Source organism: Leiobunum rupestre, chromosome 11, assembly GCF_980474605.1.
Source record: "Leiobunum rupestre chromosome 11, qqLeiRupe1.1.hap1, whole genome shotgun sequence".
Lineage (NCBI taxonomy): Eukaryota > Metazoa > Arthropoda > Arachnida > Opiliones > Sclerosomatidae > Leiobunum > Leiobunum rupestre.
In genome coordinates, this window is record NC_143394.1 from 42,148,645 (window position 1) to 42,175,785 (window position 27,141).

Genomic DNA, 27,141 nt, shown 5'->3' on the forward strand with positions numbered 1-27,141 from the left:
CTAAATGTTGGTTTCTCTATAAGCAATTCGTGAATCGGTCTATTTCTTCTCAGTTTTAGGTTTAATGGTACAATTTGTATTTTCTATCCAGCATTTTCTACGAGAGTGACATTGTCCAATAACGATTATATGAAATTAATTCTTAAAGGGAATATAACCAGGCAAACAAACTTTATGGAAGACCCCTTCAATTTTTCAAATTTCCCTGTACAGTGGCGCCAAACATTTTTAAAGCCAAAGGCAAGACTGCCGTGCAAAGCACAAAAGCATTAACGACCAAATTTTCGATTTAAAGATTTTGGTTTTATTTCTCCTCATTTTAAATTCAATTTTGAACTAATTTTGGAATTTAAAATTTTTGTTCTTAGAGAAATGACTTGTTTTAAAACGCATTATTTTAGGTTTTTGCATTATTTTCAAACCAAAAACGCATTAATGTGTTTATTTTCTTTAAAAGTCAAATCAAAACGCATTTTTTTCGCGTTTTAAGACATGGTTTTAATGATATTTCTGAAATATCGTTTGGCCTGTAAATTGTTTAGTACCAGAATATAATTTTAGTTGAAAAATCCAAGTCTTCTATATAAACTTGAAAGAAGTAAGTTGCGGTATCTTAAGGCAAAGAAAGTTTGAATTTCGCGGGTTTTCTCCATATTTTGGTTTTGGTCGTTAATGATTTTGTGCTTTGCACGGCAGAAGAGCGGCCAGAGCGGCACACGTTGGTGTTCCACACCAAATACCTGAGGTTATATTCCCTTTAAACTCAAAACATTTGGCATCTATTTATCGTAGCAGATGCTTCGGGCTGGTGATTAATTAAATACGGTACATGACGGATTACTCATTAATTGATCCCAAATATTGGAATTGTCTATTGCGCGTCTATTTCGTTTTAGTTATGGTATATGTTCAAAATAAATTATAATAGTGTCGCTTATAGCTTCGTCTCTCCAACGCTATTAATTTTGTTCGGGGGTTGAGGAGTAGATGGCGCAGCTGTAGCGTTTGCAGTAGCGACTTCCTCTTCTCCTAAAAGCCAATATGTTGTCATTTTCCCTTTTCCCTAGAGAAAACTTGCTTTAATATTATGCCTTCAAAGATCTAATATTAAAAACAGTGAGATAAAAAGTTGGTAATTTAATTAGTAGCTCCTAATTCTGTAATGCAAATCCAGAAAAAAAGCTGCCAAAAGTTACAATCGCTACTCTTGTTGCTTATTAGCTCTTGGTAAATGTCGTGATTGTTCACATAAATTACACTAACATTTGACCATATTCATTATATGTGATTTTCTGACAACTTTTTTATTTTGGATATTCTCTATTTTAGTACGCATTGCCGCCAACAGATGGCAGAAGACGTTCAAAAGATTAGCTTTGCTGGGTCCGCGTAGCCAGTATTTTGGTTCGGGGAGGAGGGGACACCAATGAAAAAAAATGATATATTTTTACGTACAACCATACGTTTCGGGGGGGTCTTGCCTCATGTCCTCCCCCCTGGTTACGCAACTGCCCCGCAGGTTTCACGGGCCCTGAAAATTTGTACTGTTTCTTCTTTTTACCAAGATGAAAGTGTAGTATTCTTTTTGGTAAGTTAAAAATATTTAATCCGCTTTTGATCAGCGTAAATATGTGGGGATTTATATTCCGCTGACGTCATCGGAATACCGTCAAAACATCCCCTTCTTCATTTTAGAAAAATTTTGTAGTTCTGATTGTCCCAGACGTAATCGAATTTAAATCAATGCGTAAAAGGGCCTCCAACTGATTGATTTTTTTATCCTTACAAGCTTCGGGGGGGGGGGGGGCGAAATCAATATAAACTTAAAGGGGACTTTAAGAGTAGAGAATATGGCGAAAGAAACTTTAGAAATAGCGGGGGCTTGCTTTTTAGTTTCACATCGAATTCTATTTAGGGTGAAGCTACTGCTATGACCGATATATTGTTGTCGTCGCCGTCGTTGCCGTCGGCAGTGTTGTCCACACTAAGAAAGGGTTAAATTTCCGTTTTTTTGGGTGGCGGTTTTGGGTAAACATAAATCATGGACTAATTAATTAGTCCATGCATAAATCAATAATTTAGAACCCGAAGGAGCCACAAGGGACTGTTCCCAAATTACATCTACAGAAAGATCTACTTTTTCGCAAATCGGGAAAATAAAAAATTGAAACATAAATTACATTTTAAGGGTTTTTCATGTGTTTAACTTTTTATCGATATCAAATGTCTAATATCAGTAAGCATACTACAAAACATTAATAGTGTTATAACGTTAATCAGTTTAAACTAGTCTAGAGGTTTAGTTTTACCAAGAATGTATTTATTTATATTTAGGAAGAATGATTATGTTGCGACAATCGCCGGGCACATTGAACGCCTTTCCCCCGTCTCGCGCGGGGGGAAGACAAAACGTCACCAGCGTTTGATTACCATAGCGTTAGGTGACGTAAATTTTAAGCAACCAATGAAATACCGGGACTATTCGTTTTATTTTAAGTGGAGGAGCGTACTGGGGGACCAACGGGTGGATTGAGAGAAAGGCTAAAAACCGTCTCGACATAGACATTTTTCGCGGAAAATTTACCGACTTGCAACACTATCTAAAATCTAATAATTATATTCTAAATGAGAAAAACAATAACTAAATGGTGACAGGAAGTTAAAATAATTAAAAATATAGGTTCTTGTATAACGTAATACAACTCCCTTTCCCCTTACTACGTTACGCTGTGAAACGTCCATTATTTGTGGATATAACTATACGTTTTCGGGAAGAAACTTGGGAGAAGGGTCCAAACGGGGGCCCACCAAGCCGCACCGTAATTTTCCGGGCCTGTTTCACCTACAGCCATATTATTTTACAGCGCCTATAGCGATGAGACATATGTTATCAGAGGTGTTTCCTATAAAGCCTGTTCGCTTTAACTTTGGTTAAGATTATCTGCTTTGTTGTAATGTTATTGTAAAGTCTGCTGGGCTTTGTTCGCAGTTAATCTATCCTCTGAAAGGGAATATAATTCAAAATGGTACCAACACCCCAACATTGGGTATTTGAACGTTACGCTATAAAATACAAACAGGAATCCATATACCTCTACTTGAAATGCTTATCCTGCCGTATCGCGTATAGAGTAGTATTTTTGGCCATGGCCGCCATTGTGGGCGCGAATTTTTTATGACTGCATTACTGTATAGTAAGATCACTCTGACGGCTTCGGCCCCACCTACGTTGTTGTTAGTTAAGTTAACATAGTGACGTCACAAAAACCATCAGCCACATCGAGACCAAAATCTGCCACGATAAGCATTCCAAGTAGAGGTATGGATTCCTGATACAAATGATACATTACAGAGTTCTTCGGTTTCCCCTTCCATAAAAACCTTGTCGATGTTAACGATAATAGTTAGTGTAGGGAGCTGTTGGCTCGCGTGGCTTGAAGGGCTTTCCACCATAACCCGGCCACCTGGATTAATGGCTTTAAAAGTCACTCGATGATTTAGGCCTAAGGTGGTGCCTTGGGTATTAGCCTAGCTGATTATCAAACCATAGCAGTAGAAATATCAATTTGGGTAATCGGGCGTCAGAAGCTGACCACGAGATAGACTTTAGGGCGTAAGCCAAGAATAAAAGGGAAACGGATTCGATGTGAATCTTATATTAGCCCTTCACCAACTTGTTATCTTTCGGTAGGGGGAAGGGGCATAGAAAACGGAACGAGAAATAGAACGTGATGTTTTCGTTTCGCACTCACCTTCATTTCGACTTCGCCTCGCAGCTCTAACTGGAACGTGTTATAGGAATCGAGAATTTCTTTAGTTCGAGGACTGACGTGGATTTTTAGAGCTAAGGAGGAAATTGATGATGCACCCGAAGAAAAATCGACGCATTGAAAATTTCAAAAAATCAAAAGGTTTTTTTTTTAAAGAAAGGAAGATTCACAAATGACTTATACGGGGAAACCAACCTATAGAGTGAAGCTTTTCGAGGTTTCATTTAGAATCGATGGAGACATCATTAAATACTAACTGATTTATTACAAAATACTATTGTAACACTATGTTAAACGTTGATTTATGCTAAAACAACAGGGTTCATACAAATGGAAATCAGTGAAAACCTGGAAATATCAGAGAAATTTATTTAAAGCAAAAAAGTCAAGGAAAATGAAAAATTTTCTGAAAAATCAGGGAAATCAGGGAAAATAATTATGAGAACTCCAAAGATTATGTGCAATTTGTTTTAGTATTACTGAAATTATTAGTTAGTATGGAATTCATACGTTCAATCTTGACTATATTACATTAGAAAGTGTAACAGTAATGCTTTTAACATTTTAGAGACCCCTATTGTTTTAAAAAGTACATCTGGAAAATATTCAAAACTACTCTGGAAAACCTGGAAATATCAGGGAAAATGGTTTTTGAAATATTGTATGAACCCTGAACAAATGCTGAAAAATTCGGCATCAAAAGATATTCGAAAAATGTCTAAGATTCAGACTGTTGGCGCCATCTTTTAAAAAATTAGTTGTTTAAAAATGGACCTCTAATGGCGTGGGTTGAAAGAGTTTCCTCCGTTGTCAAATGTGAATCGATCTAATTTCCCTTTATAATTAGCAAAAACCATCTTACGTAAGCCAGTTGATTCCATTCTGGAAGCGGTATTGACAGTGTCACCGAAGAGGCAGAACCTGGGCATTTTCAGACCGACGACACCCGCGACGCAAGGACCTTGATGTCAAGGACATTTATACATATACACACATGAATCACCATATTTTTACGATGTGGCTGTCATAGAGGCGGGACTAAGTTTTGCGATATTTATGACGTTTTAAATGCCGCTTTCCAATTGGTCCGAGAATAGCCAATGAAAACTGGATTTAGCTGAGGCATCGACGACGCCAGAGTTGGACATAAGGCATTATAGCGAGGGCTAAGACACTAAGGATTTTTGTGTACACCGGGAGTTCGAACTCTGCAGAGTTCACGAGAGTTCACGAGAGTTCTCGAGAGTTCTCGAGAGTTCTTGAGAGTTCTTGAGAGCTCAAGGGTGAGTTCCAGAGAGTTCATTGGTGAGTTCTCGAGAGTTCTCGAGAGTTCAAGGGTGAGTTCCAGAGAGTTCATTGGTGAGTTCTTGAGAGTTCTCGAGAGTTCAAGGGTGAGTTCCAGAGAGTTCATTGGTGAGTTCTCGAGAGTTCTCGAGAGTTCTCGAGAGTTCTTGAGAGTTCTTGAGAGTTCTTGAGAGCTCAAGGGTGAGTTCCAGAGAGTTCATTGGTGAGTTCTCGAGAGTTCTTGAGAGTTCAAGGGTGAGTTCCAGAGAGTTCATTGGTGAGTTCTTGAGAGTTCTTGAGAGCTCAAGGGTGAGTTCCAGAGAGTTCATTGGTGAGTTCTCGAGAGTTCTCGAGAGTTCAAGGATGAGTTCTCGAGAGTTCTCGAGAGTTCAAGGGTGAGTTCTCGAGAGTTCTCGAGAGTTCTTGAGAGTTCTTGAGAGCTCAAGGGTGAGTTCCAGAGAGTTCATTGGTGAGTTCTCGAGAGTTCTCGAGAGTTCAAGGGTGAGTTCCAGAGAGTTCATTGGTGAGAGTTCTCGAGAGTTCAAGGGTGAGTTCCAGAGAGTTCATTGGTGAGTTCTTGAGAGTTCTCGAGAGTTCAAGGGTGAGTTCCAGAGAGTTCATTGGTGAGTTCTCGAGAGTTCTCGAGAGTTCAAGGGTGAGTTCCAGAGAGTTCATTGGTGAGTTCTCGAGAGTTCTTGAGAGTTCTTGAGAGCTCAAGGGTGAGTTCCAGAGAGTTCATTGGTGAGTTCTTGAGAGTTCTCGAGAGTTCAAGGGTGAGTTCCAGAGAGTTCATTGGTGAGTTCGGGAGAGTTCTCGAGAGTTCAAGGGTGAGTTCCAGAGAGTTCATTGGTGAGTTCGGGAGAGTTCTCGAGAGTTCAAGGGTGAGTTCCAGAGAGTTCATTGGTGAGTTCGGGAGAGTTCTCGAGAGTTCAAGGGTGAGTTCCAGAGAGTTCATTGGTGAGTTCGGGAGAGTTCTCGAGAGTTTGAGGGAGTTCGAGGATAGTTCTTGAGAGTCCTCTAGAGTTCAGGGGAGTTCATAAGAGTTCCAATAGCAAATGTACACCTGAGTTCTTGAGTGTCTTACCCCTCGTTATAGTCACGGTATTTGACTACTAAAATAAACGCTCTTGCTACTAAAATTAATCGAAATCTGGGGGATCACTAGTCAATTTGACTAATGAAAGCCAGAAATTCATCATTCATCAATCCCATTTAAAAAAAAAATGTGATGTAACTCAAGTGATAATAAATTTCTATTTTATTTAATTCTGACGGGTAAAGCAAAATGTTGGCTGACCGTCTTGTTTTTATACACCCCCCCCCCCCTAGTTAGTGAATACTATAATAAATTAAGATAGGAGGCTCACTTGTCACGCTGACTACTGAAAAACATATCCTTATGTCCAACCCTGAACGACGCTACAGCTAAACCAAACTGCCATTGGCTATTCCAGTGTTGCCAGATTGTGAGAAATTTCCCATATTGTGGAATTTTGGCTCTGTGGGAAAAAAGTTTTTTTTTTTAAAAACGTTGGTTTTGATTGAATTTTTACATCTGCGGATATTTATCTTATATGTTTTTTTAATTTGACTATCAATAGAAAGCTAAAAATTATTTAAAGCAGAGTATTTTCGTGAATCTTGGGATTTTATAAATAATATAAAGGAGGATCCTCCTAATTCTACAATCAATCAATGCATAGGCCAAACAAAATGTTTAAAAATTGTAATTTCTATAAAATTTAATTTTAAAAAGTTCATTTTCCAAACATTTTGAAAGTTTTACATGTTTTCCGTTTGGTTTTCGTGGGGGGCGGGGCTAAATAGGGGTGTGGCAAAAGTTACATAATTACCAAAAGTGTGACAATCCCTGTATTTTCATATGCTAAAGGTTTAATGAATGCTCGACTCGAGATCCACCGTATAAAAGACTATTTATAGACGCCTTTCTGGATATTTTTTAGTCTATGGTATTATATCGTAGGTAGATGGCAATAGCATTTCCACAGACCGACGAAAAATCAAAAAGTACACTATCTTTGACCAGTGCTACTCAGTTCCTCCGTTCTTCACTACGGGGCGTTATTTGTTGGTTTTAACTTCCTTCCCTCTCCAAGGCATACTTTCCCTACTCTCCCCTCCCAACTTGTACTTCGCTCGTAACATTCATTATGAAATAGGGCCGATTGACACACTTTTGGTAATTATATCACTTTTGGGTGTGGGAATTCGTGGGAGATTTACTATCAGCAATGGGAATTTCGACTTTCGAACATCGGCAACACTAGGCTATTCTAGGGCCAATGGTGGAGGCACTCTTCCCGTACACGTGGTTTAATTTGCGTAAAGTCCCTCCTCCGTGACAGGCTGATGGATGAAAAGAATTTTAGTCGTATTAACTGACCGGAATGGAGTCCTATGCGAAGTTTGAGCTGTTCTTGGGGTCTGTGTCGTATCGTGAATGTCTTGACCGTGTCTAGCAACCTCAGGGACATCCGACTGATTTCCCGGGCGTGCTGCGTCCCGTTTCGGACTGGAAGACCGGACACGACCATGTACGCGTCACCTATCGTCTCCACCTGCAAATTTTGAGGGAGTCGAACTAAATTAAAAATCTCCAGATGTCCATCAGGGCTTCCTAACGTGTTCGCTTCGTCCCAAAACGAAGCTAGGAAACTGCATTAGCGCTTCAACATTTCACGATTCACTTTCTGACAGGTGTCTAGCCGAAAGACCTAGATTAAATCTAGCAATATCACTTCTCTTAATATCTCGGCAGTGCGTAATAGAGCCGGTAAAACAGTAATTTCGGGGCGCGTGCGAGCCGTTCTTTATGGAGAACGTATACGTTTCGGGGCTCCAGAAGAATTTTGGGCTTCGCCAGGCTCATCGGGCCTGAGCTCAGAAGCGTATTACATATAATCAAAATGAGTATAGATGAAATAGAAACTTCATTATTATTAATTTTATCAATTCAGAATAAATGTTACTACTAAAACCTAATCATTTTAATTCGGTTTAACCCCCCTTCGCCCAATCCCATTTCGCCCATTGTTTTGTAAAATCTACAAAAAACGAGGTATGGTAGACAAAATATTTCATTGTTTTCACTGTATTCAGTATATAAGTGGCGAAAATTTCATTTGTTAAGCTAACCAAAACTAACCTACCCTAACAGAAGCTAACCTACCCCAACCTTCGATAATATAAGCTTAATTAAAAAAACGGCAAATTTGTACTTTATAGGCTTCGAGCTTAGGAAATATAGCGCCATCTGCCTTAACATCTGTGAACTAAATATGTTAAGAAATAGCAGACGACTTTTGAATTTCAAGGTTTTTCGGTCAGGGCATGAAATAAGCAGAGGACACTGGACATTGTCCGATAAATTTTGCATATGTCCGATAACTTTTTCAATAAACTGGGAATGTTTTTTCTACAAAATAAAAAAATGTAAAATTATTGGACAATGTCCGATAAAATTTTTTAAATGAGGGGGGTCACTGGACAAATTTCCGATAACTTTAATTTCTTATTTCCTGCCCTGTTTTCGGTTGAAACTTTCAGGTGTTGTGCAGAGATAATTTTGAACGAGCAGACAGCTTTCATATATTCAATTTAAAACTCGGTCGGTAGGTGGCGATACTTCTGAGCAAAATTTAATTTTCGCACGAAGCTTATAGGGATATAAAGGCTCATATCGGCTTAATAAGCTTAACGTGTCCAACTAGCACGAGGAGCTGTTTTTTCAGCGCAACAGATACGACATTTCGATCTTAGCCAAAAAAGGCCGAGGCACGACAACACTGGTTAAACGGTTTTATTTATAGGTCTTATAACTTAAACTACAGACCCCTAACTGGCGAAATTATAATACGAAATTTAAAGGAAATAAAAACGCAACCGGACATTTAACACGAAGCAAAACCTCTCCATCATTTAAACACGATTCTTTTAAAACAAACAACCGTTATGGTCGGTGTCATAGCAATAAAACTAATATTGCGTAATACGGGGTTTTTCCGCTTTAGTACAGTCCAAACAAAGAAATACTTTGTCAGTATTCTACCATACCTCATTTTTCGTAGATCCGTTAAAACACCCGACAACAAAATGGGCGAAAAACGAAAATGGCTTTTGTGCGAAATGGGAAAAGGCGAACTGGTTGTAGGCGAAATGGGAACATACCTTTAATTCATTAAATTACCGTGAAAAATTTATTGGTTTTAATTTTTTAAATACTAGTAGGTCTGATAAATTTTTATCCCGAATAAAATGAAATGAAGTTAGATAAAATAAATAATAAAAGTCGTACTAATGCTATTAACTTCTATATTTACCTTATAAACGTCGAAATTTTCAATTATGGAATCGAAACAGGTATATAAATCATTCAAAAAATCCACCACCTGTAACGTTTAAAATATATATTAACAGAAGTATAAAATTGTATCTTACGAGAGAATTATCTTTATCGCTATCCCGCTAATGTTATTCGTTGAAACATGTACAGTCCTGATCAAAAGTTTCTGGCCGTTTTTGTTTGGCAGTCAATTTGTTTCTATTTTAGGTAGAGAGCCGAGTGAGGGCTTCACGGAAAGAATACCCTCACGAAAATATTATACCGGTTACGATAATGCGCTACCACTAGTAGAGCACAACCCATACTGGAAATATTAAAACCCCTCCGAAATGGCGTCACGAAAAAATTAGTATAATTTGTCGTGTTTACGCCCCTAAAATAGAAACAAATTGACTGCCAAACAAAAACGGCCAGAAACTTTTGAACAGGACTGTACCATGCATGCTGTAATGTACATTCGCGGGCTCCCGCTGATTTTTGGATATAGGCCAGCGGCGGCGATCGGAAAAAACTCCCTTGCCATTATTTTTTATCCAAAAATTAATTTACTTAAAAATTAAGAAAGAAAATGTACAGCTCTAAAACCTTAATACTCATTTTTTTAGAGTGTTCATTGATAACAAAATTTAAGTCGATATTTTCAAAAAATCTCTGTGTACATAAGTATTTTTGGATATCTAACAAAACTTGGGTAAAGCAGGGTACACGACTAGTCGATTTTCTGTTTGGACAAATCTATCGAAATCAATTTTATACTTACAAGGAGACTAACCGAGGTGGTTATCACCGATTTTATTGAAACTCGGGGGTTAGGTAGACCTTATGGTAGTATGAAAATTGCCAAAGGGAAAAGTTGCAATGGGCTTTAGTTTTCCTATGGAAACCGAAAATGTTTTTGACCTCTCCATTTAAAAAAGCATGGGATTTTCTCGGTTACCCAAAAATGTGTTAAAATTTAACCAAAATTAATTAATTTTACAAAAATACTTGATCAATTTTACCCTAAATATAGGTCAAATTCATCTTTTTTGGTAGGTTTTGAAAATTAATTTTTTTCAAATTTTTTAAGTAAGTGAAACCGAGAAAATCCCATGCTTTTTTAAATGGAGATTTTTTTGTTTTGAGAGGTCAAAAACATTTTCGGGTGCCATGGGAAAACTAAAGCCCATTGCAACTTTTCCCTTTGGCAATTTTCATACTACCCTAAGGTCTACCTAAGCCCCGAGTTTAAAAAAATCGGTGATAACCACCTCGGGTAGTCTCCTTGTTAGTTCATCTTAACGTTACTTGATCTTCAATATCAATATAACTTCTGTAAAAAAGACTGAAGTTGGACCAAATTAAAGGCAGTGAGGTTAGAAATTTTGCCTGACTACTATTTATCCTGAATTTAATTTCTGTGTGGGCTATCTAAACCGTATGTTTTTCCCTGTTTTTCTCTCAAGGTGTCGCCGCCAGTGCTCTAGGCAGTGTAATTTTAAATTTTACAATGGTATTGGCTGAGTAATAAAGAGTGATGCCGGGAAAATCACTCCATACGAAAACTTCCCCGAGTCAGTACATGTTTAACTGCCAAGAATGAATTTATTTCAACTTAAGGCCTTTTCACACGAGCCAACTTTTTGATCCAACTAGATGAGTCAACTTGAGTTGAGTCAACTAGTTGGTTCGTGTGAATAAAAGATCGATGAGTTGATCCACCAAAAATGTGCACGAGAAAAAAATGGATCACTGATCCATTTTTGCTGACTCAGCATTTTGATTTAAAAAGCTTACTCGTGTGAAAAGGTCTTTATACATGGAGACATCCCAAGGTGTTTCCTACCCGATTGGTTTCAAACTCGGGTGTTGTACCTTGAAAGCTCTTAAAGGGAAAAGTTTCAATGTCCATTCGTTTTGCCATGGCAACCAAAAATGTTTTTCACAACTCAAGTTTTAACTTTCTCTACGTAAAAAAGCATGGCAAAATCACGGATTGTAAACCCCTACGATTTTACCGAAATTTTAGGGATTTTACCCATTATTATAGATTTTACCCAATTTTATCAATTTCGCCCAATTGTTTTGCCAAAATTTTAATTTATGAATTTCTTGAAAATGTCAATCCGTGATTTTGCCATGCTATTTTACGTAGATAAAGTTTAATCTTGAGTTGTGAAAAACATTTTTGTTTGTCATGTCAAAACGAATGGCCATTGAAACAAATCGGGGAGAAACACATCGGGATGTCTACTTGTTAGTAAGAAGGACTACATTGAGACATGGTCGAATTGTCCCCAGCGACTCTAAAAATTGTCTCAACATTGTCATTATCCCGAAGTTGAAATAAATACATTATGGATCGTTGAAAAATGAAAACGGTTTAACCTGCATGGGTGTACTGGAAGCCGATAACTCCGTGAATCCCACGATGTCGCTGAAATAAATTGTGACGCTGTCGAAGGCTTCAGCCGTCACCGATTCCCCTCGAATTAACTGACTAGCTACTGATCTGAAATATTTGAAAAGCGAGATGAACCAAAACGATTGCGTACCATTGAACCGAATCGCATTCGTCCGAAAACCGCGTTTTGCGTGGTTTTCATTCAATATCATTTTAGGGATACATTGTTATATATCGTAGGGTACGTGACGATAATTTTTCTAATTGGACTAAACTATGACTTCAATATTTATTATTTCGTAATTAATTAAAAAAATTAATTCTGCAATAAACAAGAAATGCATATTTTTAGATATTTATTTTGTTGCATAAGGCTTATACTAACATAACAACAGAAAACCCAATCCAACCTAACCTCACCTAACCTAACCTAAATTGGGCAGACATAAATCCTGCATTTATATAATTAGGCTTAAAAATATGACGATAAAAGGTCTTGAACTTTGTTTAAACATAATGGCGTCCTAAGCAAATGGAAATTGTCTAATATTGAATTTCAAAAAGCCTCCTTTAACGTACCCTACTATACATCAAAATCTACAAATCAAAAACGAACCAAATTTAAATTTCCCATTCATCGGAATCCCGCCATATTGGGCTAGAAACGAAAATACTTTTCGGTTCAATGAGATTCGGTTGAACTGGATTCGATCCAACTGGAAACAACCAACGAAAACAAAAGGAACCTATTCGCGGGCTCAATGTCAAAAGGACGAAGCTGGCACTGACAAGCTGGCTTTTGTTTCTAGGAAAAAGGGCAGCCCTTAAGATATTTGTACCAATCTTCGCGTCCTCGTTGGGGATAATAAATGTATTAACGGGTGCTACTAATTGCTATATCTTTCCATTTCGGGTTCCCGTTCAATAGCTCCGTTCGGTAAAATTGCCGCCGGCGTATTGGCACTTAACAATAGCGCGTGGGACGAAATGAGCGATTGTGAACGCGGACAAAGGGAGCTCTCGGCGCCAGCGTAATTATCGCGTTGGTCCTACCTGGGCAGCAGTTGGTAGAGGAGGTCCTCGGCTTTCCTCTTCTCCTCCAAGTAGTCCGCCGTCCTCTCTTCGACCAAAGCTTCCAAATTATTGGCGTATTGTTCCATCCGCGACAACAAATTGTCCAATATGTTGCCGCTCTCGTTGTCTCTGCGAGGACGACAGAAAGTTCAATCACATTCCGTCTATAGACTTTGCCAAAAAGTTAGCGCCGTTAACGGAGGATGCTAGGCTCGCTAGCGGACAGTTTCCCCTTTACTATTTGACAACGAGTATTTATTCCGTAAGTAGTCTTGACGACACTGGTTTTTAAAACATGCCCGTTTTAACATGCAGGTCACTTCCATTTTGGGTGCGTCTTAATCATAGTAAAATGATTAAATCTGGGTAATCGTGATTAAATCAGGTTAATCAAGATTAGAAAATATAATCAAAATTAGAAAATATAATCAAAATTAGAAAATATAATCAAGATTAGAAAATATAATCAAAATTAGAAAATATAATCAAGATTAGAAAATATAATCACGATTTAAACGAGATTTAATCAGTATTTAATCATTTTAAACAACTTTAATCATTTTAATCAGATTTAATCATTTTATTCACGATTTAATCATTGAATCACGATTTAATCATTGAATCACGATTTAATCATTTTAATCACGATTAATTCATTTTAATCACGATTAAATCATTTTAATCAGATTTAATCATTTAATCACGATTTAATCAATTAATCACGATTTAATCATTTTAATCACGATTTAATCAGATTTAAACATTCTAATCATGATTAAATCAGATTTAAACATTCTAATCATGATTAAATCAGATTTAAACATTCTAATCATGATTAAATCAGATTTAAACATTCTAATCATGATTAAACGTGATTTAATCAACATATTCGTGATTAAATAGAATTTGATCAACATATTCGTGATTAAATTGAATTTAATCAACATATTCGTGATTAAATTGAATTTAATCAACATAATCCCGATTAAATCGTATTTAATCTTTCGAGGGGTGCGTTAATCAAGGAAGTGACCTGCCCCTCGCGAACAACGTTGCTTTCATTAATTTTAATTTCTTCGCTCCTTAGACGAAACAATATTGGACGGAACACTTTTAATAAGGATAAATGTTAGCTTAGAGCAACACCTTACGCCAGCGCTACGGTTATGGTATTCGGAAACTTGTCTACTCAAACAACCATAAATACGTTATTTAACGTAATAAAGCTCAGAGTTGATCAAGCGACACTTGAGTAGATATATTTCAGACTTCTGCCAGCCGACGACGCGCTCTACGCGTTGACATTTGCGTCCGAACTCACCGAAGATCTCACCACTTACGAACTTTGCACCCAAGTCCACTAACGAGGAGACTACCCGAGGTGATAATCACCGATTTTGTTGAAACTAGGTGGGTATGTAGACCTTATGGTATCATGAAATTTCACCTAGGGAAAAGTTGCAATGGACATTAGTTTCGCCATGGCAACCGAAAATGTTTTTGACAACACAGTACATATATTTTTTCATTGAAAATAACATGGGAATCTGTGCGCTTCTATAGGTCCCCCGTGTGAAAATTTTCAAAACCAAAAAAATCAAAATTGACAAGTGAAATTAATTTTATGATATTTTGATGAATTTTGGTCAATTTGATCAATTTGATCAGAATCGCTAAAAATGGACAAAAGCGAAATATAAAAATAAAAAGTTGTATTTACCAACTAATCGCCAAATTGACGGTAATAAATGAATTTTTTCAAAATTAGTAAAATAGAATTTAGTTGTTTGAATTTGATCAAAATTAATAATTTTAATTAGAATTATTATTATTATTTTTTAGAAGTGCTCAGATTCCCATGTCATTTTCAATGGGAAAATAAACATACTGTGTTGTCAAAAACATTTTCGGTTGCCATGGCAAAACTAATGCCCATTGCAACTTTTCCCTTGGTGAAATTTCTTGTTAGGTAACAAGAAATTTCACCAAGGGAAAATATACGAATATGCGTTTTTGGCAATTTTTTTAAATTTCACGTAGCTATATTTTGAAAACCGTTTGCGATAATTAAATAAAACTTTGCATTTTTCTTTCTGTCCATATGCACTATCTCTATACGAAATTTCATCCATATCCGAGTAGGGCAAGTAAAACGAGTGTGTTGATTTGACATGGAATGACCCTACCATAAGGTCTACCTACCCACCTAGTTTCAACAAAATCGGTGATTTTCCCCTCGGGTAGTCTCCTCGTAAGAAAAATTAACGTGTTAATTTGCATAGATAAATCAAGCGTTTTCTGTCCAATATTTAGTTTTTACTTAAGTATTACTGGGTTGCCATGTTATTTATATTTAACGTGGTTATTACCTTATGTTTATGGTTTTATGAATATAATTTAGTTTTCATTTTCAAAATAAAATAACGAACTATTTGGAATTTTCCAAACCTAAATTTTAAACTTTAAAAATATTTTATAAAAAATTAACTGAAAACTAAGAATTTTTTTGTGTGTTTTCGTTTTTAATTGGGAGGCGGCACTGACTATAGTTACGGTGGCTACATATTCTCTGTCAACGCTCATATATTCTTGCCCGTAGACGCAATATTCGAGCATTTCTAGAATAAACATTACACAGTTCGTTGGTTAATGTAAACCCGCATTATCCACAGAAGACCGAGTTTAATTTTTAGCGACATCTAGCGCGTTAACAAAATTCAAAAACATCCATACCGATTTATGAATTCGAAATTATTAGGAGAAGCCCAATTGGTGGTTTTATAGCCTGTAGCGTTTATAAATTCAGTCGTTATGCTAATTAACCAATTCCGCCGTACGGTATAAAAATGTTAATTTGAACGGAAGAGAACTTTCCCTTAGTTCAGCTAATACGGCTGATTGGTTCGCCTCGCTGTGGGTAGGTTGAGAGAGAACTGCAGCTAGCTGTGGGCAAAAATGAACAGCCCTAATTTCGAGTAATGGTTTAATTAAGACTCGGGAAATATCCCTTTATACAGTGTAGGCGGGAGTCCCGTTCGCACTAAACAACGGCTACTTTCAGGAATTCTCATCATTTGAGTGACTTTTTGGATGGACTTACCCTATTCCTAGCTTTATATTACAATATAGCAGCATGACGTCACGCCATACTTTTGGCTATGGCCGACAGGCTGGTATGCTTTTTTTTCCCATTTGGAAAAAACATTTGTGACGTATTATCTACGTGATACTGCCAACTCCCTATTGCGATACCCGCAGTTACTATTTTTTTTAACAATTTACGATGCTTTCTAAAATTAATTGTCAGGTTAAGCTACCCCTGGAAAACTTGAACGGGGAACTTGTAAGAGTATAGAATGTATATAGCTATGTCTACACTCAGCTACAAGTTTAACCTACCCGTACAAACCGAGGGGTTGGACATTCAAGGAAATCACTTACACTTTCGAACCTGGATTTCTTCAAACTCTGACTGGAAATCTCGAAATCCGGTCAGAAATCCAGAAATCTGACGGAAAATCTTGAAATCCGGCCAGAAATCCCGAAATCTGACGGAAAATCTTGAAATCGGGCAAGAAATCCAGAAATCCGACGGAAAATCTTGAAATCCGGCCAGAAATCCCGAAATCTGACGGAAAATCTTGAAATCGGGCAAGAAATCCAGAAATCCGACGGGAAATCTCGAAATCCGGCAAAAAATCCAGAAATCTGACGGAAAATCCAGAAATCCGGCAAGAAATCCAGAAATCCGACGGGAAATCTTGAAATCTGGCCAGAAATCCCGAAATCTGACGGAAAATCTTGAAATCTGGCCAAAAATTGAGAACTCCGCCCATAAATCCAGAAATCTAACGGGAAATCTCGAAATCCGCCCATAAATCCAGAAATCTAACGGGAAATCTCGAAATCCGCCCATAAATCCAGAAATCTAACGGGAAATCTCGAAATCCGGCCAGAAATCCAGAAATCCGACGGGAAATCTCGAAATCCGGCCAGAAATCCAGAAATCTGACGGGAAATCTCAAAATCCGGCAAGAAATCCAGAAATCCGACGGGAAATCTCGAAATCCGGTAAAAAATCCAGAAATCCGACGGGAAATCTCGAAATCCGGTAAAAAATCCAGAAATCCGACAAGAAGTCCAGAAATCTGACGGGAAATCTCGAAATCCGGCCAGAAATCCAGAAATCTGACGGGAAATCTCGAAATCCGGCCAGAAATCCAGAAATCTTACGGGAAATCTCGAAATCCGGCAAGAAATCCAGAAATTCGACGGGAAATCTCGAAATCCGGTAAAAAATCCAGAAATCCGGCAAGAAATCCAGAAATCTGGCGGGAAATCTAGAAATCCAGTTAAAAATCCAGAAATCCGGCAAGAAGTCCAGAAATCCGACGGGAAATCTCGAAATCCGCCCATAAATCCAGAAATCTAACGGGAAATCTCGAAATCCGTCCAGAAATCCAGAAATCTGACGGGAAATCTCGAAATCCGGCAAGAAATCCAGAACTCCGACGGTAAATCTCGAAATCCGGCAAGAAATCCAGAAATCCGACGGTAAATCTCGAAATCCGTCCAGAAATCCCGAAATCTGACGGGAAATCTCGAAATCCGATGGAAAATCTCGAAAATAAGCGAGAGCAAAGATGTCCTCGGCCGAAACGGCCATAGCGGCTTTTTATTAAATGTTTTTAATGTACTAAAGTGGTGTTTCTATCTTTATTTATTCTTATGTACAAGACAATCCAATCTCACTAATAGTAGTTAAAGTAAGCGTTATATTTATCTGTTATTTTGGCCCAGAAAGCTAAATAGACGACACTACGCTAAGAAACCGAACTTGCAAACCAATCGTAATGTAACTTTATACATCACGTTGCTCATCGATTTATGAACGCAGCTACTGTTTTAGACTTCTTATTTGCCATCCTCACTCGTCCACCAATAGACCTATTCACCAATTGCTTACAGAGAAGCGAACGCAAACAGGAAAGTCCCTTAGAGGTTCGATTTAATGCTAGATGGCGTCAATTTAAACGTTTCGGCGGGACATGAATTACAAAAAGCAATAGATTTATTCCGAAATTCAGAAGGGGAATTTTCTATGGCGAGAGGGAAGTAAGCAGACTGGAAAATAGTGATAATTTTGACGGGTGGCATAAGGACACTCGGCCCCTATCAGGTCTATTTTCCGACCGTGTCCTTGACACTTAAGCCAAAAAAATTTAATAAGAAATTTTATCAGGGTTGGGAAAAAAACAGTTTTTTTAATAAAAACCCAAAAAACCGTTTTTGTTTTGGGTTTTAACTAGGTTTTTTGGTTTAAATAATTTTTTTTAAACCGTTTTTTTTTACTTTTAATCTATTTTTCGCCTTTGTTTAACCGTATATATACATATTACCATATGTAACATAATTACTCATAAGAGTGTCACTGTTTAACATCTCTGTAAATTTAAATGAGACCTTGTTTCACACCAACCAAAGAAAATACGGTTTTAACTTCCTTCCCTCCCCGCCAGAACTAGTTTTGATGACGATAAAACCGTCATGGACTGGGAAGTGACGTCATTTACGTCATATCCTTGCAACAAGGTCTCATTGAGACAAAGTTCTTTCTGGCACATTTATGAGTAATTATGTTACATATGATATTACCAAGCAACCAAAAAGTTTTAGTTTTGGTTTCGTTTTTTACTAGTCTCACCAGTACGAAGTTTTAGTTCTAGTTTTATTTTAGGTTTTGTATAAATGCAGGGTGACCAGGAAAATGCCTCGAAAATGTTATAGAGAAAATAGGAAATTTCAAGCGAATTAAAGAAAAATATAAGAAAAACAATAGTAAAAAAAAGGATTCTTATCGAAAAAAAAGTAGATAAAATAAAGTGAAATATAGAATGTAGAAACATACACGACGACCAAAAGTAAATAGGGGGAGAAAGTCTATCACTGCCTTCAGATTTTACCTTCCACCATGCTTGACACCCTTTTTGAAGAGCTAGTGATCACGTGATATTTCTAACCAATAAGGATAGCACTCAAGATGAAAATTTTGAATTTTATTCCCTGGCAACCATGTCACCGCCTCGCGATTTCAAATAGTCTCTCTGTCAAATGCTGACCATTATTTCCTTCGATAACGGTTGATTTTAATTAATAATTACTATATTAATTGTAAAATAAACAAAAAAGCTCGTAGCTATAGCTATTATTTCAGTTAAACTTGCAAATTGTTAGGCCTTAACATCGTAGATTTACCAATTAGTCCCGATCTCTGCTCTTAGATGGCGCCACGCTCTCCACGATTTAAGTGAGCATTATTCTAGTTACGGTTTATTACTTTTCAAAAACTGTGTTATTATTTTTAAAATGTCGCATTTTAATTTCTATCATATATCTACTTTATTTAGGAACTAAATTAACCAAATTATCGAAAGCAAAAGTTTAACATTCACGTATTTTATAGAGAACTATTTTTCATCGTGGCGGAGTACAACCGATACCTTTGTGTCCCTGTAAAGAGGCGAGGGGGAAGTCATTTCCGAAGCCCAAAAATTTTACCCCTCAAATAAGACGTCGTGCGGTTGGACCCCAGTGCCAGACTTTCTCCACCTATTTACTTTTGCGACGACGGAATGTTTCCGGGTTATACACTACATGAGAAAACCTAAGGGGTGAATATAAAGGTATTGAAAATATAGTGAATGTGGTCACCTTGTAAATGTTATAGAAATGTAATAATTTCGGTAAAAATTGAATAATATTTAGTTGATTAAAAAAACAAAATTATTAAAAAAAAACTACTGACGTCATCTGGTAAGACTTTGGGTATTAAAAACTCTGCATTTATATTCAGGCACTACAGGATCTTGCAAATTATTATATTTTTCATTTTGAGTATTAAGTTTTTTACAATGCTAATCTCTTAAATTTTAGTTTGTTGTCAAAACATTTAAACTTTGCACTTCTATATACAGGGTGTTTCAAAGGTTATCCAAAAATATTAAGGACTTGTAGGGGGTGAGTTGAGAAGTATGTCTGTTTTTTCCCCATTTTCCTACGATGAGTTAAAAGTGCGCCAGAGAGCTTCTAAGTGTGGCCTACTAGACCCTGGAAGTAGGCGGAAACAAGCGCAAAAGCAAGCAGCAGGGAAATGCGAACATTAAGGTTTGGGTTCGTGTGATAGGTAAAAAAAGGACTTTGTAAACCAATCGAGGTAACCAGCGTAAAAAAGTAAACTTAAACAGTATGTAAAGTCGTGAGGGACAGCGATTTCTAATAACTTTCAAACTGTTATACAATGGAGTTCACTTCGGAAGAACTGGCGGATATTCATTTCGTGTATGGACTAGCGGATGGCAATGCTTTGGCTGCTCAACGTCTCAACCAGGAAAGGTACCCGAACTGGCATATCCCCGTCTCACCAACCTATACCAAGTCCATCGTCGATTACGTGAGACAGGCGCATTGTGGGTACGTTACTTAATTTCTTACTTGAACTTCTCCGCGACTGGTTCGTTACAAACGTATTGTTCGTTTTACTGAACAGGAACGAAGTAGGTCAACCACATGTTACCCGCAATGTTCAGTTGGTTTTTAGCTTGTTGCAGCCTACTTCCAGGGGCTAGTAGGCCACACTTTGAAGCTCTCTGGCACGCTTTTAACTCATCGTAGGAAAATAGGAAAAAAACCGGCATACTTCTCAACTCACCCCCTACAAGTCCTTAAAATTTTTGCATAACCCTTTGAAACACCCTGTATAGATAAGATTTCATTTTCTTAGTGCGAACTTGAGTCTCTTTAATAAGTGGGGGAGGCGAGAAATGGAGGCGCAATCAGTGGAGGCGCAATCTGCCTCTCGGAAGGGGGAAATAATCGATACGTAATTTGCGGGACGGATACCGGCACTAACTTGTTGAGTCTTCTGATGAGCGATTTGAGCGCGGTGAAGTCGGGCCTCTCCCCGGGCTCCTCGGCCCAGCAGCGGCGGATCATCTGCAAGAGGTGCTCGTCGCAGTCTCCCTCTTCCACCGGCGGCCGGAAGTGAGGCGGCTTCTGCGTACCCCGGCTCACGTTCTCCACGATTTCTGCAACCAAAATGGAACTGATCAGATTGGCTAAAAATTAAAACCGGAGCACGTCCAGACTGGAGGAACTGGTTTTTGCGCGTTGAGTTGAAGACTCAGTTTAACTACGTCTCAACTTCATCTGTTACATCGTCTTCTCTACCACTCTCCCAACTGGTCCCAAGCGTAAGACGGATTGGAGGAAGTTGCGACGTTGGGGGAATTGGTCTTCACAAGATAGGGGGCGAACCAATTATTCTCACCCACTGACTTTGGAAATCTATTAAAACGATGTAATTTTGAATGGACTGACCAGAAATGTATTTATTTATAATTACTATGTTGAGGAGGTGGTTTTTATATTTGCCCCAAATACCCTCATACTCGTAGCAGTGGCGGATACATATGATGGGGGACATTGGGTCAGAAATTTATATACCGGTGCTCCGAGCTAATCAAAAAGCCTACTACACCGGTGGTATCATCATAATGCCCTACGCCTGGGTCCACAAGCCCGGACACGTGACTACTACTGATGGTCTCACCCTTGACGCGAGACACTCATCCCGACAAAAGGCGCAACAATGGGGCGACCAGCTTCCACTTGGCGCACAGCTGTGGGATAGAGAGTGGATGCTATAGCAACTGCAGCCAACACCCTACCTACGTAGGTAGAGAGCCACACCCTTCAGAAAGAGCTACTAAAGGAGAACGACGGGCACACAGCGGGCCACGTAACCAGGCATAGCTGGCACCGGATTTCCCGGTGTGCCCCAAAAGGCCGGGAAAAGGGACAACTGTGCCGCTGCCCCACAGCAGGCTACTCAATCCTCCGAGGCGGCCAGTTTGCCCGGACCCTCTCCGTTAGCCTGAACCGAAACTCAGTTTCCAGCCCATACTTGACCGAAGACGGAGGTGGAGATAGGACCATTTGATCAGAGCTAACATCTCCCAGTGCGCCACCGCCCTTATGGGTTACAAGAGCCGGACCCCAATTCCCCGGTAAAGCAACCAGTTATTGTACACTCTGACCCGTTAAGGGCCGGATACATATGGGGTCGTCCCCCCCCCACCCCCCTGGACGCGGGTGGCCCAGCACCAAGCGCAGTTCACGGCAAGGGGAGGGCGCGCCCCGCCATGTTAATTGATGATTTGTTATTACATCCATAACTCTAGATGTATTTTTAGCGCCCCCCCTTGAGATTTTTCTGTATCCGCCACTGGCACGTAGAGTAAGCTAATTCCCTAAAAAAATCAGTTTCATAATTTCATTGGTTCCCTAAAACCGACGTTTTCCGCACGTGAATGACGTTCCCCCGGGCGTTGCCCCCTTTGCCATGCATCGTGCCAAGCAGCGTTGCCAGACGTACGATAATTATTATACGTGTCGATAATTCCAAACAAATATTTAGGACGTACGATAATTTAAACATCGTATGATATAGTACGCAATTTTCGATAATTCAGGCTGAGTTACGATAACGTACTATAATTATAAGATTTTGCAATTTTTTTATATTAGTTTTTTGTTTTAGTCCAGATTTTTCCGATAGGTGAGAACTTAATTTAAAAAATGTATTTCTCATAACCATAACTTCGACTAAGTTCAACGTCAATATTTCCAAAAAATTCACATTTATAACCAATTTTAGGCGTACGATAATTTTTTATTCATAGAATGATAATTTTATTTTAAAGTCCTGGCAACGCAGCACGCTGGTGTCATGGGAAAATTCGACGACGATACTCGCGGATCGTCTAAGCAAAGATAATTTAAACTAGTACCCTAGATTCGAAATCACTCTCTCGCTCGTTGCCGATAGCGTTTACCCACTTCCCGCCGGTTTGCGCCTTACCGTAACCGATGGAGCCCGATTTCTCTGAGGTCACGTGCCGGAAAAGGGTAAACGCTTCGTAACAAAACCGTCAATTGGAAAGCTCTCAGTATTAGAATCTAGGGTACGAGTTTAAATTATCTTTGGTCTAAGTCATTATCCCTAAATATGAATAAATACATTCTTGGACTTGCCTAGGCCTAGTATTATTTTCCAATATAGCGCTAATTGCGACACCTGTAGTTATTTTATTATTCTATTTTTTCATTCAATTACTAGTAAAAGTAAGTATTTTTTTTCTTAAGGTTTTTATATTCCAATTTCCAGAACGCGTCACATACGACACTTCGTGACTACGCTAAGAAACTCAAATTTCCCAAAACCAATCATGCAGTTATTTATACGACACATGGCTCATCGGTTATTTTCCCGATAGGTGTTACTGAACGCAGTCATAGATGGACGCAACGGATGGACTGGGTGTCCAACGCCCATCTTGAGATGTGTTTGAGCGGCGCTGTGATTAGTTTCCACAACACAGAAAAATGCCTCTCCTAACTCAAAAGGCTGCCGTGTAGTGTCCGCGTAATTTCATATAACAGTTCTTGGAAGTATCAAGAGATGGCGCTACCACCTTCATGACGAATAATTAATCAGAGAAAATACGGAATAGATACGGGAATTCTGTGCAAAACAGTTAATATAGCTGTTTCTATGACACCCAATTAAATAATGTTTACTTTTGAACAGTATTTAAAACCAAACATAAACTACCGGGTTTTGGCGAATGATTTTCTAACATTTCGTGTTGATTAAGAATTTAAGATGTTAAAGGTATCTTTCCTATAGGGACTAAACAGTAAATCTTTCGATCATCAGTGGTTCAAAGAGCCCAAATTTTATCAAAAATTAAAAAAATGGTCCGTTACAAATAATATATACATTTTCGTAATAAGGAAATAATGAATAGTGACGCAGTACCAAACGTTTTAAGCGGCGACCCCTAGCGGCGAAGTTACTTTTCCTGAAGGAGCACATGGTTTTTGTTGCTGTCATTCGATAGATCTTAGCGAATTTAGAACGTGGAAAAAATTAACAGTACAAAAGTTATTTCAAACAATAGCTACAACTAGTTTAAGGGTTGGAAAAGGTGATTTTGGAGCATGTTAACACGCTATTTATTCCGAGAGACGCGTGTCTATGAGTAAAATTTTTCCATGGTTTATTTGTAAACGTTAAAATTATTCAATTTAATAATTTGTTTAAGTTTCCCTTCGCAATATGAGAGAAAATTGCTTTACTAAATTGTTTAAGTTAACGAATTTCTCTTAAAAGAAGTATGAGCTTCTATGCTGATACCAGGATTAACCGATGCTAGGGGTGATGGGCTAGTTGCGTTTAAAAAAGTCGTTGCAGACGATTATTCGATTTAGTTCATACTCTCTCTAAAATAGAAAAGTATCTTTAGAAAAGTATTTAAAATACAAAAGTATCTTTAGAAAAGTATTTAAAATACAAAAGTATCTTTAGAAAAGTATTTAAAATACAAAAGTCTCTTTAGAAAAGTATTTAAAATACTAAAGTCTCTTTAGAAAAGTATTTAAAATACTAAAGTATCTTTAGAAAAGTATTTAAAATACAAAAGTCTCTTTAGAAAAGTATTTAAAATACTAAAGTCTCTTTAGAAAAGTATTTAAAATACTAAAGTCTCTTTAGAAAAGTATTTAAAATACTAAAGTCTCTTTAGAAAAGTATTTAAAATACTAAAGTCTCTTTAGAAAAGTATTTAAAATACTAAAGTCTCTTTAGAAAAGTATTTAAAATACTAAAGTCTCTTTAGAAAAGTATTTAAAATACTAAACTATTTAAAATCGGTTTTAAAAACTAAATACTGTTTAGGTTTAGGAAAAGTACTTTAAGTAAAATGCCAAATACTCTTCATGGAAAGAGTAGAGAGAGGTAAAGCCTTTACATGTTAGCAAGGGACCGCGCAGTACCTTCTCAATAAAAACGGCTCCAGTGGTCGTCGGCCTCTTTCCGAAATCACCGAATTCTCAACCGAAGATTTGGGGAAAAATTTCCAAAAATTCATAACATTTATTTCAGGAGTGAAGAACGCAGATACGTCGTGAATCTCAAAGCAGTTTTAAATGGGCGCAAATTTTCCACCAAATCGCGAAAGCACAGAATTTACAATACACTGATTCCATCCTGTCATGGCGACCAGTATGCTGCAGCAGTGAACGTGGCGTCACCCTTAGATTAATTGCTGAATTATTAATAAGAAAAGCTCTCGGGATTCTAGAAAATATCGTAGCGTAAAAGGTTGTAAAATTCCAAAACGTGCAAAGGCTTTTAAAATTATACAATCAAAATGGCGGCAATCAAAAATCTTCTTCCTGCTCTTCAACAACCATACGTTTATTAACTTAAAACAAAACTAAGAGCTTTTCCCAAGTTGTTATTAGTCTTTGGAAATTTTGCTAGACCGTAACAACCGAAGGGTTGAACATTCAAAGAAATCGAATACACTTTACTAGAAATCCGAAATGCAGCCTGGATTTCTTCAAAATCCGGAGATTTTTTCAAATCCTCGAATTCCTGCAAGCAATCCAGAAATCCAATGCGAAATCTCTAAATCGGGAAAAAAATTCAGAAATCCGATGCGAAATCTCGAAATCCGGAAAGAAATCTAGAAATCACAAAATCCGACCAGAAATCGAGAAATTGCAAAATCGCGATATCCGACGAGAAATCCCGAAATCCGACGTGAAATCCCGAAATCCGGGACAAAAGTTAAGAAATCCGAAATAAAACAAGAAATCTTGAAATCCAGCGTGAAATTCAAATCTCGGATTTAAAAATCCGGTACACATTTTTGGTGAATGTCCGACCCCTGGCTAACAACGAATATCATTGTATATTTGAACACTTTTGGCGCTACTTTCAACGCTTTTGTGAAATCATCAAACTGAAAAATTAATAATAGATATAGTTAGTGATGTAGGGAAAAACAGTTACACGGAAGAACCACTACTTTATAGATAGATCAGTTCTGGAATTCTTTAAGATTTGAAATAAAGACCATTATTTAGAAAAAATTACAATTTTAAAATATCTCTTGTAGAAGCTTGAAAGTATTTTGAGTAATTTCATGTTCTATTTGCGTGCTAGGTGCTAAAATTTACTATAGGCTCAACCTACTGTGAATTTATGTTGTAGCAGGTGATATTTGGTAATTGCCTTATCGCCATATTAAGATTGGTTACTGAGCCACAATTTAGCGGAGTAAATTCTCTAGAATTCCATCAGCTTTCCTAATATTAATAGCAGGGCTATCGACTACAACGCTTTTAACAATAGCGCTTTTACGTGAGGGTTTTTATCCGCTGGCAGATGGCGTTGGCATACGAAACCATTAAAATAATTCGGTTTACAAAAGATTAAACTTGAATGAGAAAAACATTTGTATACTTCGGCAATTTTATTATTTCATTTGAAATCTATGTCTTTTATTTAGTGTTCGTTATTATCTTAAATTTATTAATGTAATTTTACGGGTCATAATAATCTTAATATAACATTCAAAATAACGAAATCTTCAAAACTCAAGTTTAAACTTTCTCTACGTAAAATAGCAATGTGGCAAAAACACTGATTGTAAACCCCTACGATTTTACCGAAATTTGATTGATTTTACATATTATTATCGATTTTACCCAATTGACGGCTTTTAAAATTCATTTTGCGCGTGAAAATACCTCTACATGTTATGGTCAAAAAAGCACGCAAAGAAGGCTGTGTGCCAGAGACATGTACCTGTAGTGTCGCGCGCTAAAACGTCATTTCAATATCCGTCAATTGTTTTGGCAAAATTAATTTTTTTTAATTTTTTGAAAATGTCACAAACCGTGATTTTGCCATGCTATGATACGTTTGGGTTGCCTGCTGTGGGTCTCCGTATGAGGCGCAGTGGTCCTGTTTCCCGGCCTTTTGGAGCCCACCGGGATCTCCGGTGCCGCTGTGTGCCAATCGTTCCCCTTTGGAGCTCTTTCTGAAGGGTGTGGCTCTCTACCTACGTAGGTAGGGTGTCGGCTGGAGTTGCCATAGCATCCACTCTCTATCCCACAGCTGTGCGCCAAGTGGAAGCTGGTCGCCCCATTGCTGCGCCTTTTGTCGGGATGAGTGTCTCGCGTCAAGGGTGAGACCATCAGTAGTATAGGGTACTACTACCCATGCTGGATTTGTCACCTGTCCGGGATTGTGGACGCTGGCGTAAGGCATTCTGATGAGACCACTGGTGTAGTAGGCTTTTGATCGCATGGAGCACCGGTATATAAATTCTGACCACATGTTCTGGCGCACAGGA

The 27,141-nt window shown here is 37.9% G+C and overlaps 1 protein-coding gene across 1 annotated transcript in view; it reads right to left on the bottom strand.

The window, feature by feature from the left end:
- Positions 1–497: 497 nt before the first annotated feature.
- Positions 498–27,141, bottom strand: part of LOC149922888 (atrial natriuretic peptide receptor 1) — a 151,109-nt gene continuing 124,465 nt past the window's right edge. Inside the window, exons 13-20 of the mRNA XM_090162321.1 lie at positions 20,784–20,958; positions 12,854–13,003; positions 11,785–11,908; positions 9,395–9,463; positions 7,459–7,633; positions 4,633–4,731; positions 3,753–3,844; positions 498–1,063 (exon numbers count right to left, since the gene is read on the bottom strand). Of these exons, the coding sequence (XP_090018447.1) occupies positions 935–1,063; positions 3,753–3,844; positions 4,633–4,731; positions 7,459–7,633; positions 9,395–9,463; positions 11,785–11,908; positions 12,854–13,003; positions 20,784–20,958 (1,013 nt within the window). The 3' untranslated portion in view covers positions 498–934. The remainder of the gene's footprint in view (positions 1,064–3,752; positions 3,845–4,632; positions 4,732–7,458; positions 7,634–9,394; positions 9,464–11,784; positions 11,909–12,853; positions 13,004–20,783; positions 20,959–27,141) is intronic.